This window comes from Limanda limanda, chromosome 8 (assembly GCF_963576545.1).
Source record: "Limanda limanda chromosome 8, fLimLim1.1, whole genome shotgun sequence".
NCBI lineage: Eukaryota > Metazoa > Chordata > Actinopteri > Pleuronectiformes > Pleuronectidae > Limanda > Limanda limanda.
The window spans coordinates 17,331,074-17,345,931 of record NC_083643.1 but is presented as its reverse complement, the minus strand read 5'-3'; the positions used below and the strand labels follow the sequence as shown (position 1 = coordinate 17,345,931).

The 14,858-nt window shown below is 40.9% G+C and overlaps 1 protein-coding gene across 1 annotated transcript; it reads left to right on the top strand.

The window, feature by feature from the left end:
• Positions 1 to 1,128: 1,128 nt before the first annotated feature.
• Positions 1,129 to 14,817, top strand: ap4e1 (adaptor related protein complex 4 subunit epsilon 1). Its single transcript, XM_061075951.1, has 21 exons — positions 1,129 to 1,413; positions 2,813 to 2,884; positions 2,998 to 3,121; positions 3,332 to 3,405; positions 3,488 to 3,609; positions 3,728 to 3,887; positions 3,969 to 4,135; positions 6,404 to 6,477; positions 6,571 to 6,693; positions 6,798 to 6,907; positions 6,996 to 7,135; positions 7,621 to 7,733; positions 7,847 to 7,965; positions 8,882 to 9,184; positions 9,796 to 9,907; positions 9,997 to 10,135; positions 10,224 to 10,467; positions 10,873 to 11,427; positions 11,511 to 11,701; positions 12,179 to 12,339; positions 12,651 to 14,817. The coding sequence occupies exons 1-21, from the start codon at positions 1,273 to 1,275 to the stop codon at positions 12,809 to 12,811; spliced, it is 3,405 nt and encodes a 1,134-aa protein (XP_060931934.1). The 5' UTR covers positions 1,129 to 1,272; the 3' UTR covers positions 12,812 to 14,817.
• The last annotated feature ends 41 nt before the right edge of the window (positions 14,818 to 14,858 follow it).

Sequence of the window (14,858 nt, the reverse complement as noted above, 5' to 3'; positions counted from 1 at the left end):
CAGGAGAAGCAGTGAGGTTTATATGAATACCTCAGCGTTTCATCTATCAGACGTAGTCATACTGTGAGGTAGGGAATATGTGGTTTCTGTGCAAATGGGAAATATTGGAAAATCTAGGATAGTAGTCAAGATTGACTTGTGAGTCACTATAACTTTGTCTGCAGCAATTCAAAAATAACATTCCATATCAGTGAGCACTGGCATAAAATATTATGACCATAAATGCTAATTGTAGTTTATCAAAGCTGGGGATGGACAGCAAATTCACGCATCATTAATTCTCCAACTTCTGCTTTCTTTACAGTAACTCACGTGCCAATATGAATCTATTGTAAGAAAGCACATTTTAAGGTAAACTTATGATAGATGGTTTTATTTTCATTCATCCCGGTGATCTTAAACATGCGGCTTACCTCTTCCTGCTGTGAAAGCCACTCACAACTGCTCGATGTGCACATTCAGTCACTGCAAACACCCTCAACCTCTGAACCTGTGGTCCCCGGGTAGATATCTAAATACCAATATATGTATATATATTAGAATCCACTCCTCCTTTTCATGCAGTTGTCCAATGGCTATTATTTCATATTTACTGTAATTATTTATTGTAGTTAAGTGTACAGTTATAAAAGGGACTGTTTATCAAAATATTACAAACATAATAAACTGAGTTTTGAATATCATGACAATGTTTCTTCTTTTTTTAACCTTATCTTATACTAACATACAACAACATCAATTCTGCAACTTATTTCTTTCTTTCTTTCTTTTTTCTTCTATCTATATATCAACATCTATGTGTGTGTGAGTGTGTGTATTTGTGTGTTTGCGTCTGTGCCTGAGTGAGTGTGTGTTTGTCAATGTGTGTGTGTAATGTACTCCTCCTTTTCATGTCTAATGGCTGTACATTTTTATTATCACTGTTTATTGTAGTTTAGTGTAAAGTAAACAAGGGACTCATCCTCAGTATTATATACTTATCATATTTTGTATTTTGCCTTTTAGAATTTACTATGACTCCTAACTACTGCAGCAGTCATTGTTTGGCTTTTTAATAAAGTTTTTCAAATTCAAGCGGAAGTGACGTAGTGAACAAGCCTCGGCTGCACTGCGGAATCAAAACAATGGCGGACAGGCGGCGTAGCGCTCCTCTCTCCTGGTCTGTTTGAAGGCGTCACAGCCAACAGTGAGTGTCTCTATATGGGAGCGAGTACCCGGGAGAAAGAGGTGATTTGATGGTTGTGTTTTAGGACCAACGAACCCGCTGCCAAGATGAGCGACGTCGTGGAGAAGACCCTGACAGCTCTGCCCAGCCTCCTGTCTATGGACTCTCAGCCTGGATCTGCTAAACTCTCCTCCTCCTCCAAACTGGGAAACCTCATCAGAGGAATCACCGAGCTGACGTCCAAACATGTGAGTGTGGTATTGACAGCTGCAGCTCAGAGGAGCAACACGAGTCTCGGACAGCTTCTGATCGAACGCTTTGGCTAACACGACCATGCTAACTGCAGAAGCTGTGTTTATGTTCTGTAAATATCCAGAAGATATCTGAGCCCCTAGTTTCTGCGGTTGTTACTATGAGGATGTTCAGCTGAAGTAACCGGTGATTGGTCTGTTTTATAAAGCTCAGACATCCACGTCATTACGATTGAAACTGTCAACAGACTCTCTGAACACACACACACACACACATCTATAAATTTGTACACATTTTCAAATGATAATTATAAAAAGTTTACATGCATACAGTATTTCTACAGCTTGTATAACTAATATATGTGTACAAACTGTATCTGTTTGCACAAAACGTTTTTAACACATGTAAAAATGATTTTTACAGCTGCAAAATCTTTTTCCACACACAAACACTCAATGAATGCGAAAAGGAATATTATGCAGAGGTGACAGAGGAATTTCACCTCACTCTTGTTCATGGCGTCTCCCACTTTCTGTGTGTCAAGTTTCAAGTGACTTTACTTTGAAAATGTTGAGAAAATGAAAGGGAAAGTCAGCTCAATTTTCATTACGGCATTCAAAACTTGCTCTAATCAAAAACTATTTCAAAGAATTCCATAAGAGTTGGCAAAGAAATTTCACCTCACTCTTGTTCATAGTGACCCCCCAATGTCTGTGGGTCACGTTTAAGAAGATTTTACTGTAGAATTTCTGAGAAAATAAAGGTACAGGTGGCAACTTTTTCATTATGGCACTCATAACTTGATTATATCAAATAAATATAGTGTTTCATCCTTGAGAGGTGATGCACATATTTCGCCTCACTCTTGTTCCTGGTGACCCCCATTCCAAGGACCTTTACTGTAAGATGTGTATCACTTTTCTAAGTGCGGCCGGCCTGACCGTATTGTCACAAACGACGGACCACTTCACTGTATTGACACAACGTGAGGTACAACTACAAGCTGTGAAATGATAATTTCACACGTACAAATAATTCTATTATTCTATTTGACGTGAGAGAGAGGGCAGTAAAATAAGTTTAAAGATGAGTCACTAGATGGCAGAATTGTACTTTGTCAGTTGGCTGGTGAAGAAGTTACATGTGAAATAAGTTGTTCAAATTTGACAATAATGCCTTAGTGTTGTAGAGTCTGAATTGCAACTGTGGTTATTTCACACTTAGAACTTGCTCTGTTTTTAAAATCTTGAAATTTTCTGAATGGGCGCAAAGAGCTTTTCCAGTAAAATCCTGATAGGTTAAGAAGCTGAAGAATGTTTCTATAACCTAACATGCTCAGTTTTCTTGAGACATTAGTTCTCACAACCTTGTGTGTTGTGTGTTTCTCTCATTCAGGAGGAGGAGAAACTTATCCAGCGTGAACTAGTGTCTATCAAAGAACAGGTGTCCTCCCCCAACACCACCATGGTACGGTTCTTCTGATTTTCCTGTTTGGTTTTTGCACAAGAATCTGGATCATACAAATGGTGCCTGAAACTATTTACGTGTTAACCTCTTTCTTGGGTCATATTGTGATTCAGAGGCAGATGAAGGAGCTGATGGTGAGAGCGATCTACTGTGAAAGTCTGGGTTATGAAGCTTCTTTCAGCTACATTCATGCCATCAAACTGGCTCAGCAAGGGACTGCTCTGGAGAAAAGAGTCGGTATGTTTGTCTGTATTAAGCTGAAAAGCTTAGTCATTGCTTAGAATCGTTACCCATCGATCTGCATCACTCACTCAGTCTCACAAACAACACGATAAGCCTTCTTCATGTGCCATCACACAACTTTATTGATCCAAATATTAAGAAAAAAACCTCCACTGAATCTTCCTCCGCTGCCACAGTCAAAAGATGTTTTGTTTTATTTTGCAGGTTACCTTGCTGTGTCCTTGTTTCTGAATGAAAATCATGAGCTGCTGCTTCTTCTTGTGAACACTGTATTAAAGGTGGGTGTGAGTTTTTACAACATTCGTCATCTTGAGTCTGAGCAGGAATAAGAGATGATGATGATGTATTTTGTGTTTGCAGGACCTCCAGAGCACCAACCTTATTGAAGTGTGCATGGCTCTAACTGTCGTCAGCCAAATGTTTCCCAAAGATATGATACCTGCAATCCTTTCTCTGGTGGAGGAGAAACTCAATCACCCAAAGTAAGACATGCTTATTAGCTTCCAGTTCAATTACTTACTTTTGTTTGTTTGTATGGAAAATTAAAGATTTGCTGGAATAATATGAATTTTTAAATCATTTCTCATAATGTGTTTGTAGAGAAATCATTCGACGAAAAGCGGTGCTGGCACTTTACAAATTCTACCTGATAGCACCGAATCAAGTTCAACACATCCACAACAAGTTTCGCAAAGCTCTGTGTGACAAAGATCCCGGTGTGATGACAGCTTCATTGCACATCTACTTACAGATGATCCAGGTAGTTTGATTTTCTCTTAAAAAAAGACATTATACAGACATAGTGCAGTCTTCTCATGTGACATACTTTTTGTTGTTTCAGGAGAATCCAGACGGTTACAAGGACTTGACAGCGAGTTTTGTCACCATATTAAAGCAGGTGGTGGGAGGAAAGCTGCCTATAGATTTTAACTATCACAGTGTTCCTGCTCCGTGGCTTCAAATCCAGCTTCTCAGAATATTGTCCTTACTTGGAAAAAATGACCAGAAGTAAGTCAGTGTTTTTCATTTATTATCTAGACCAGGGGTCTCAAACTCGCGGCCCGCGGGCCAATTGCGGCCCGCGGGACGATATTTTGTGGCCCCCACCTTAATATGAAAGTTTAATGTTAGTGCGGCCCGCACAAACATTGTAGCAGCTCCGCTGTTAGCTGCTGTGTGGGACAATGTTATGATGTTCTGGTTTCCTACTGTGTGCCTGACTAGTGAACGCAGCATGCAAGTGAGTGACATGGGGGGCGGGGTCGTGTGTGTGTACGTGTGAGAGAGAGAGCCAGGAGAGAAAAGAGTGGCTTTGGATGTGCGGTGCAGGAGGGTGAAATTCATAGTTTTCTGCCCTCTTTCGCGCAGGTCATGATGTATCCAGTGCTTCATTTGTAAATCACAAGGTGCCGGAACGCTAAGTACATATCACAGCGCAGGTACGACGAGCACAGGTCCCGGAACGCACATAAAACGCCGCTTAAAATAGCACACACATGCCACTTACAATGCAGTGGGACTTATTAGGCTATACTGCAGTGACGGTATCAGTCTTTATGTCAGTGATTAATAAAGTGGCGTCTTGAGCAAAGGCGACTTCTGTGTCCAGCGGAACGGAACACACACACATACACACACACACACACACACACACACAATTTGTTAAATTGAAGGCAAATTCAAGGGACACCACGGCTCCTTTACGCACACGCTGCGCTGTGAGGTTTTGGGAGCTTCTTTACGCAGACAGATTATTCTAAACCGCAGCAGTTTATAACACGTCATTGAGCTAATATCTACATTTTACAGTCTGGGCTGTTTTACATTATTATTTACACCTGATATGTGTGGATGAATTTTAATGATTTAAATTCCCTCATCCTCTGGTGGTGACATTTACGCACCGAGCCACGGACTGTACATGACGATGTGCTAGTTATTTTGGTTCATCTTAGAAGTCTGCATTTGTTATTATTTTATAAAATTGTGATGCTGTTGTTAAGAAAGCTTTATATATAATTTATTAGATTATCTTGTTATTGCGTGGCCACAAATTAGTAATTCATCCACCGATGTCAACAGGGGCTCCGTAATTTTCTAGTGATTACATTATATTGTTATATTTTATTTTAATCATTTCTTAAAAAACTTTTTTTTTTTAATGTTCATATTTTTTTCGATACGAGAGGTACCGGATCTGCTCAAATAAGTCCCAGAACGCAGGCAAGCCAACACGCCGGCACAAAGTAAGCACAAAAATGTATAGAAAAATGTGAGGCTACAGGAGGAATTTGATCATAGATTTGCAGACTTCAAGACGCACAGAGCGACTTTTACAAAAATTTTGCGGATCCCTTCTCCTTTGATGTGCAAGATGCCCCTCCTGTGCTTCAAATGGAGCTCATTGGCCTGCAGTGCAACTCTGACCTCAAAGCCAAGTTCAGGGAGGTGAGTGGAAAGGAAGACAAGCTTGGGCAATTTTTGTGAGAATTGAACCCCAGCTTCCTTGAGCTTTCCCGAATGTTCAAGCGGACCATGTGCCTTTTTTGGAGCACATATTTGTGTGAAAAGCTCTTCTCCACCTTGAACTTCAATAAGTCCAGGTACAGGTCCAGGCTTACTGATGATCATCTTCAAGCCATACTGAGGGTCTCAACTGCTTCCTCCCTCAAGCCAAATGTGGCTCAGCTATGTGAGAGGAAGCGCTGCCAGGTCTCTGGCAGCAAGAAGTAGGCAAGAGAAGCCATGTTTACAAGAACTGTTCGTGTTCTTCAATATTCTATTCATGTTCAGAAGAACCCATTGAAGTTAAATAACTGTTAGTAATGACATTAGAGAAGTTTGGATTTTTTTAGCAAAGTTTTTTATTTGTGGAATACCTGATGCGGCCCAGCCTCACCCAGATACTGCCTCCAGCGGCCCCCAGGTAATTTGAGTTTGAGACCCCTGATCTAGACTGTGGTTGTCCACCATTTTCTAATTTGTCCCACCACAATTTTATAATGAACAGAACTTTTTTCACACATTTTTACCATCCACGCAGAGAGTCAGTCCTCATAGTTTCAGCTGCAGCACCAAAGCAGTTCTTTCATTATTTCGTCTATGTACTTGTCACTCAGAATCTGTTGTGCGTGAGAGTGACCTTTGTGCACATGTTACTGCCACATATCTAATTAACTCTGTGAGGAATGCTGGGTAATTATTACTTATTCTGTATTCAGATGCTTTGGTGTGGTTTGGCTCTGATAATAAATTCTGTCTGCCCTTTGTTCACAGCGCCAGTGAGATCATGTATGAAATCCTCGATGAGTCTTTACAAAGAGCAGAGATGAACCACAACATTACCTATGGTGACTCACATTGAGAGTAAATTCTAATAAATGTGTTTGCAGTAGTTTAATTAGTTCCAGTAGCCACTTACATTCTTCTCTATTTACTTCCAGCAATATTATATGAGTGTGTAAAATGTGTTTACACAATTCATCCAAAATCTGACCTTTTGGAAAAAGCTGCAAAGTGCATCGGCAACTTTGTTCTGTCACAGAAGATAAATCTGAAATATCTTGGTAAGTTTTGAAGAACCTAAAATAAGTATATATAGCAATTAGTTAGTATCCACCTAGAATCAAGGTTTTATATATAAGCTCTTAATTATCTGCTGTTATTTTAGGTTTGAAGGCTCTCACCTACGTGGTCCAACAGGATCCTAAACTGGCCCTGCAGCATCAGATGACCATCATAGAGTGTCTCGATCACCCTGACCTCATCATCAAGCGTGAGGTGAGACAAACAGTTGGTCTAATTTGGATTTGGGTGTTACAGACTTTACGGGGTTACAGGATTTGGTGCGTCGTGTGTTATCTTGCAGACGGTGGAGCTGCTCTTTCGGATCACTAACGCCCAGAACGTCATGGTCATTGTGGACAAGATGCTGGAGTTTCTGCGCGTCAGTCCAGATGACTACACTACTATTGACCTGACGGGGAAGGTGGCTGAACTGGCAGAAAAATATCCTTCTCAGTGAGATACTCAGTGTCAAATATATAGTCCTTATGAAAAATGACCATGGTTAAAGAAATACATTGATTTAAATATTGAAATAACAGCCATTTACAAACCACAATACCTGCTGTAATAGTTTCACTGATCCAAGAAGCAAATTGTACTTAAATCCCTGTCAACTACATCTCATATATTATTATGAATGTCTGTAAATCCACATCCTGTTTCATTAATTTCATTTCCTGATCATTAATTATTAATCTTGTTTAACTTTGTCATGGTGGTGCAGTGGTAATTTCTTTAAATTATTATACTTCCTTGTTGCTTCTTCATCAGATTTCAACGCAGTGCAAGGTCCATTACCTTTTTCTCACAAATATGGGTTTCATTGAAATCAATAATCCAGTTCTTATATAACACATTGATTTCTCTTTTAAGATGCCTTGTTTTTTGTCTATTACTTGTGTTGCTATTTCCTATAAACATTATACATATGCACCAGACAATGAATGGTTCATCGAGACCATGAACACAGTGTTCTCAGTGGGCGGGGACATGATGCAGCCTGACATCCCAAACAGTTTCCTTAAGCTGCTGTCAGAGGGTGAGATAACCACAACTTAATCTGCGGTGTTCTTGAGTCGTGACATAGCTGTTCAGTAATTGGACCCTGATATTGATTGGATTTTAATGCTTAACGTCTCTTTAATGGCCCAGGATTTGACTGTGTGGAGGAGGACAGGAAGCTGAGGCTGTTTGCTGTGGATTCCTATGTCTCACTGCTGCGAGGAGAACCTGGCAAGCTGCCACAGCGCTTCCTCCAAGTCATCAGCTGGGTGAGTGCTGTTATATTGAGCACTTTGCAAAAGTCTTATGTAATATTAATGAGAGCAAAAAGGGAAAATAAATACAGTATTTGATTGAGCACACCCCACTAATTACCTAATTGTCAGACGAAAAAAGGAAGAATATTGAAATAAAAGCATAGACATGAATACATTGAATTAAATGCCAGTTAGCATAGCTATCCATCCTTTATCTATATCATATATCCTTTTTTGGTCATGAGGGCTGAAGCTAATTCCAGCTGACATTGGGTGGGATTATCATAACTACAGAAAATAAAAACAAGCCCATTTAGAAGCAGCATTAGTAAAGCTCAGTGCCAAAGTTCCTCTTGCAGATCATTTGAATAGTTTAGAGATCAATGTGACAAAAGTCATGCCACAGACAGGACTCTTAGAAAGAGAGTAGTGCCCGTTGAGAAGAGCTCAGTGATCTTATACTGGAGGATCTGTTGAACTTAAAAGTATTTTTAATAACTGTGTTTTGGCGGCATGTGTAGTTTGTAATGTGTATTTTTGTTGTAATTCTCTCTAAACTGATAACTACAAACTCCCTGGTCAGAATTTATGTTAGTACACGCTCCTTTGCTGTGAGAAAGAATATGAATACCTTCTGTTTCTGTCTGTAGTTGGTGAGACAACATGGTGTTTTGAGGGTTATTGTCTTCGTGGCTAGTTCACCTTATCTTTAATTATGGGGAAGATTTAATAATTTTGGGTCTCTGATATTCTTGATAATCTGTTGTACTTGATGTATGTGTTAAATTGCATTCATTAATGTCTAAAAAATGTCTGAAATTTAAATAGTTGAAACCTGCAGGAACACTGTTACTTGTAAGACACAAGGCAGTTCTCCTCTTTACCTGTAAAACCCACCCTCAGACTTCGCCCCCTCTGTCCTCCTCAGGTCCTCGGTGAATACTCTCACTTGATGGAGGAACTTGAAGCAGCCACAGTCCTGCACCTTCTGGAGAGGCTGTTGGATATGAAGCAAACCAGCAGCGAGACCAAGACCTGGGTCCTCATGGCAATGACCAAGCTCTGCGAGGGCAGAGCAAGTGTTGCTGTCGCTCAGCAGGTTTCGGAAACATACATCAGCTCAATGGACACAGTGCTGAGACAGAGGGCTCAGGAGCTGCAGCACCTCAGCCAAGACTCTGATCTACGAGCCAGGGTTCTACCTCGAGACTCTGGCCTGGAGCCTCAAGAGGTAGCATACAGCATACAGCTGCAGAATTACAACAATGATGTTTATGTGTGTGGATTTTATGATTGTAATGTTTTCAAGTATTCATAGAATTGGTTCGAGAGATAATACAAAGACATTTAATTAATTTTAAATGTCCACAAACACCAGTTAATTATTTTACTCTGGTAACCACAGCAGATTATCATCCATTTGAGGTTTCTTGTGGCACTCTCTCCTGGCAGAGTAAACTCTGGTTGGAAAAAGAAACCTGCTTCCACTTGCCCTCCATGACACACACTCAATTCGATTATTGAAGGTATTTAACCATGATAATAAGGATCATTAATACAGCCGTTTTAGTGCAGCTGTCTTAGCATGTCTGAGACACAACTGTATTCAGTATCGTTGAGCTGGGAAGAGAGTAACAATAACTTTGAATACATACAAATGTAATGTTGGGATTTCTTTCTGTCATGGCAAAAGAAGGTGTTAAATGATAAAGATTTAATTGGTGTTCTTGCAAACACTCACATAGGTAATCTTTGATCCTGCAGAACTTTCCCAAACAACCTTTTCCTCATGATCGAATGAGAAGTTTAGACTTGCTGTTGTGTTGATGTTTTGTTTCCAAGGTGGATTCCTCTCTGTCATTTCTGGATGGGTTCGTGTCAGAGGCGTTGGCTGCTGGCGCTGCTCCATACAAGCCTCCCCATCAACGGCAGGAGGAGCTAGCTCAGGCAAAAGGTAAAAACAATTGAAAGCGATCAGATGGTTGTATGTTTGGCACAATGTGAACTGACTTGTTTTGAAATGTTCTGACTTGTTTGCCTTAGCGTTGAGCCTGGAGCCGTACAGCCCGTCCCTGCCCATCAGCATGGCCTCCTGCAGCATCGCTGACAGACAGTCTCCCACGCTGTTGTCCATTAGCTCGGGTCTGTCGGGTGACAGTACCGAGCTCTCCCACAAAGGAGGGTATGCGGACACACTGTGCATTCCTCTGAAGTATGTGCTTGTTAATTCTTTTGAACTCCCACTGATCTGTTCTCCATTTTTGCTTCAGCCCTACAACTCTGAAGTTGGACGGAGTGAAGCGTGTGTGGGGGAGGGAGGGGTACCTGAGGGAGTCTGTGGAGGAGGTGGCCCAGGTGGAGGTTCCCAGTCCCCTCCGGTCACCCGGCCAGCAGGCGGATGCTGACAGCTCACACAGACAGACTCCGACACTCACGCCTGATCCCGAACAAGATAAACAGCAGCTGGCTTCGTCCCTGTTTTTCGGCCTCAGCTCCCAAAGCCCCATGTGTCTGGTGAGCGCTTACATTCTTTGTCTGTTTGAAGCAGAGCTGCACAATATGGAGATAGGCTAAAAACTCAAAGCAGAGTATTCCGCACACACTCCCTTACAAGAACTCCCATTATTAAACCGATGAAAGTCTAAAGAAAGAAAGAGGTTAAAGAAGTTAAGCAAATGTGATGGACCCTGCACATGTCTTTCCTGATTCATTGATTAATCCTGCAGTAACAGAAGATGTCAGAAGATAGTGAAAATATTGGTTTTTCTCATTCGTATCTTCTCAGAGGCTGAAGTGATTTGATCAGAACAAAAACATTTTTCGATTAATCACTTTGGCTTTAAATTGCATCTGCTTGTTCTGTACATCTTGGCTAATATGATGCTATAGCAACATTTTGACCTTGTTTTCCTCTCACAGATGGGAAAACCTGAGCCGACAACCAATCGGTTCAGAAGAAAAACCAAAGTTCAGGGCTCCTCCTCGAGCGCCACTGAGCAAACACCCAGCTCCCTCGCCTCTTCTCCCAGCACCGTGGACAACCTGCTGTGTGACGACCTACTGGACTCTAACATCCCCTCAGAGCCGAGTGTTTCCTCGTCCACAGTCACATCAGAACTCTCACCGGGCTTCACTGCGACTGCTAATGGCCCCTGTGATGTTGAGGCCAAGTCAGCCGGCAGTGACATAAAGGAAAGTAACCCCTCCCCCATGGCGGATGATGGTTTAGTAGCTGCTGATCCTGCTCCACATGAAGACCCAGACAGACCTGAAGACCAGGGTCTCACTTCTCATCTGCCTGTAGAGCTCCGTGAACTTGGCCACTCAGAAATCACTCCTCTGTGCACAAACCAAAGTCTGGAGCTGTCAGCCTGTCATGTGCAGAAGGAGGATTCCTTAGTGTTTGTCATTTTCATTTCCAACTCCTCTGCCATTCAACAGATACTACTGGATCTTCACTCAGAAAAACTAGAGGTGATATACTGATCTAAAAATGACGAATGAAGACTGATGCTGTCTTTAACAGTCTTTCATATTAAAGGCCATTTTATTTTCAGGTATCCTGTGTGTCTGACAGTCCAGAGGTGGATGTGAGTAGCCACAGTGTAACAGTGTACCAGTATTCCCTGACTGTGAAGAGGCCTTCGGTTCATGTTGAAGTAGTCGGGATGGTTTCTTACCAGCTGTGTGATGGTACACCTCAGAGTCTGCAGTTCTCATACAAACTCCCTCTGACCTCCTTCATCAGGTGACACATCTATGTGTTTTCTCCCGTTTGTTTGTTTGTTATTTGTTTACGAGCAGGATTATGCTATGCAAGGTTGGGAAAAGGGCCAAGAAATAACCAATTAATATTCTGTGTGAATCTGGATCAGGGGGCCGATCCACGTTCTTTCAAATGTTGAGATAGTTTCGGTGGCATTATCACAGACCTGCCAAGTATTCATGCACGGATCTTTATTTAAAAATGTTTTGTATATTTAGGGGACTGACTTTTTTGAGAATATTTAATTGGTGCTGATCTAAAAAATCTTTCTCTAGCTAACTTGAATGTGGTCATATTGTTTTGTTTTTTTCTATCAATTTATAATTCTTCTTCAATAGAGATTATGATTCCATGATCTAAATTGTTCTGTTGGCTTAGCTATGAGTTTTGATTGACTACTGAGTGACATTCCAGTTCAGAGATCATTCGTTGCTGACTTTACTCTCATCTTTCCTGCAGACCCTTGACGGTGTCCACAGAGGAGTATGGCACAATGTGGCTCGACTTCTGTCACGACACAAAGCAGAATCTGACACTGATCAGTGACGGTGAAGAGCCTCTCACAGCCACTCTGAATGTGCTGAAGAGGAAACTTCAGCTTGGTGTCGTGGAAATCATAGGTGAAAAGACATTTATCTCTCAGTTCTCTCATTGATCTCAACTCTAGAAGTTTTTAACCATTTCTGTAATTTGTAATAAAAACGTTGATAAATAGTTTAAAATAGCTAAACAGCAATCTAAAAATATATAATCAGCATATATAAGGCCACACAAAAACAACAGGACGCAACAAGATGTGTTGTTATTAATAGTTATTGCTGGTTAACAGGTTCGTCAATGCAATTTATAATTTGAGCATTTTCTAAAACACTGTATGTTTCTTGAGTACTTTATAAAGTCGGTCAGTAACATTTTTTCACTTGGATCACAGGGATGGAAGGTATTCTCGCTTGTCAGCTCCTCAAGGATCAGCCGTGTCTGATGCACTGCCGTGTGCACGCCGGTGTGCTGGCGGTGTGGTTGCGCTCTCCAGTGCCTGACCTGCCCGACTGCCTGATCTACCACTGTCAGAGAGCTCTGCAGGTGGACTGAGCCTCAACTGCACCAATCCCGTGAGCAACCAGAACCTCAACCCCTGAAATTGGAGGAACACAGACGTACACAGTGCAGTGCAGAGAATGAGACATCTGATGTTGTCGTCTTTTGATCACAGTGTAAACCATTTATTTATTTATCTCCTCCACTATGAGTTACTTTGGAAGATTTGGTATTGATAGTCCTTGGATTGTTGAATTGTATTACTAGAAGAGGATCTCAACTGTTGGAGAGTCGTGACTGGGAATAACTTCAGGGCTAAGAGAGTTTGTGTAAATCTGTCTGTTTCAGAATTATACTTAAGTCTTAATTTACTGTTCAGATCTGGTGTTTACATCCGCCCTGAGTGTCTGATCACCAGGGGTCAGCTCTAAGTTCAGGACTGAACTCACCCAATTGTGTCCTGAATGTGTCCTGAGCTCTGATCACTAAGACCACATTAGGAGGCGGCCTGAGACTCATGTGGCCACATTCTGTTCACTGTGTGAACGCATATGTGTCCTGGGCCACATCAAACGACTGCTTACTCAGCTGACGTCTCTGACACGCTGCAGTTTTGTAACGTCATATCTATTTTTAGGCTTCTCAGTGACCATATGTTGATTAGTTTGTGGCCACCGCCTCAATATCAACACTGATCACTGCATATGATTGATACTTTTCTTAAACTGGTCAAATCTCTCCTCAAGACAGCCACAGAAGAATTATTCAGCTCCTCCTCACTCTTTTCTCTCTCTCTCTCTCTCTCCCTCTCTCTCTCTCTACCTCTCTCCTGCTCGCTTATGCCTACAGACACGTCTGTAAACTCAGACTGGGTAAAAACAACATAATTGGTCTCTGTGAACAGAATTGACAGTTGTAACTATTTGTGTATTTAGCCGGGAAGTGAGATCCAATCACAAGTGGTCACCGTAGACATATTCCGGACACGTTTTAATTCCAGGAACTTAACGCTGTCCACTTGTGATCGGATCTCTCAGGATGGATGTGAATACCAGGTTTGAACTGGGTCATATAGGATGATGGCAGGGCTCCAAATTGACTTGAAACCTTTAATGGTCAAAACATTGTGAAATGAATATTAAGTTTGAAATTTCTGTCACACATTTTCTACTTTCTTGTCAACACATATTCAAGCAATACAGATTCAAACTAGGGCTACGTTGTACCGTTCGGTGTTCGGGCCCTAATGAGAGAATACAAATTCTAAAGTTGGATTTACTGATGTTATGGATCAGGTGTTTTCGGAGAAACACAGTGGAAATATTTAAATATCTTGTCAGTACTATGACAAATATTATGCCAGCAAACTAATATTTACAGTTTGTTGTCAAGGAAAACATGTTCCAGTACCTGAAGTTTCCTCAAAGCAAATAAATGTTTACATTGTTCTTTGTCTTAAAGACAACGTTATGTCTCCTCTAACCTCCAACTGCAGCTGTTACATTTGATTCTTACATCTGTGATGCATATTTTGTCTAAAAAGTAGCAGTGAGGATCATCATATTCTCCATTTATCATTGGGTGATGTTTTGTAGATGCTCCCTTCTTATAGGATCGTATTTCTGGTTTGTCAGTTTTGGTGAGAGGTGGATTTTAATGTTTTTTTTTTATTATTATATTTTTCTATCAAAGCAGTATTGAGAACATATTTATTGGATTTATATTCTTACAGAAAATATTTTATATTGATTTCACACACAAAAAAAACTACTTGTGCTTCATATACTGTTTTGATTGCGCTGTGCCGGATTTGGTTTCCAGTTTGAAAACTTTTTTTATTTAATTTAATCTGAAGGGAGAGTTGACCTTTTTCTTTTTTGTGTCCTGATATGAAACAAAACGAGACACGTAAATCTCAACTTTAACCCAACGCCTTATGCTCTAATGCCACGATGGTGTGTTTGATTTGTGCCTGTGGTACAGAAAGAGGAAATCCTTTTTTCTTAGTGCCTGTCACTATGTTCTACTAACTTCTGAATAAATTCAACACATGTAAACTTCCTCGACTTTGGGTCCATGATTGTTCATTCAATACAGACTT

Excerpts from the sequence above, each read along its gene's own strand:
- ap4e1 (XM_061075951.1), top strand. The coding sequence starts at position 1,273 with ATGAGCGACGTCGTGGAGAAGACCCTGACAGCTCTGCCCAGCCTCCTG. Across the intron at positions 2,885-2,997 it reads CCTCCCCCAACACCACCATG|AGGCAGATGAAGGAGCTGAT; the intron begins GTACGGTTCTTC and ends ATTGTGATTCAG. Across the intron at positions 4,136-6,403 it reads CTTGGAAAAAATGACCAGAA|CGCCAGTGAGATCATGTATG; the intron begins GTAAGTCAGTGT and ends CTTTGTTCACAG.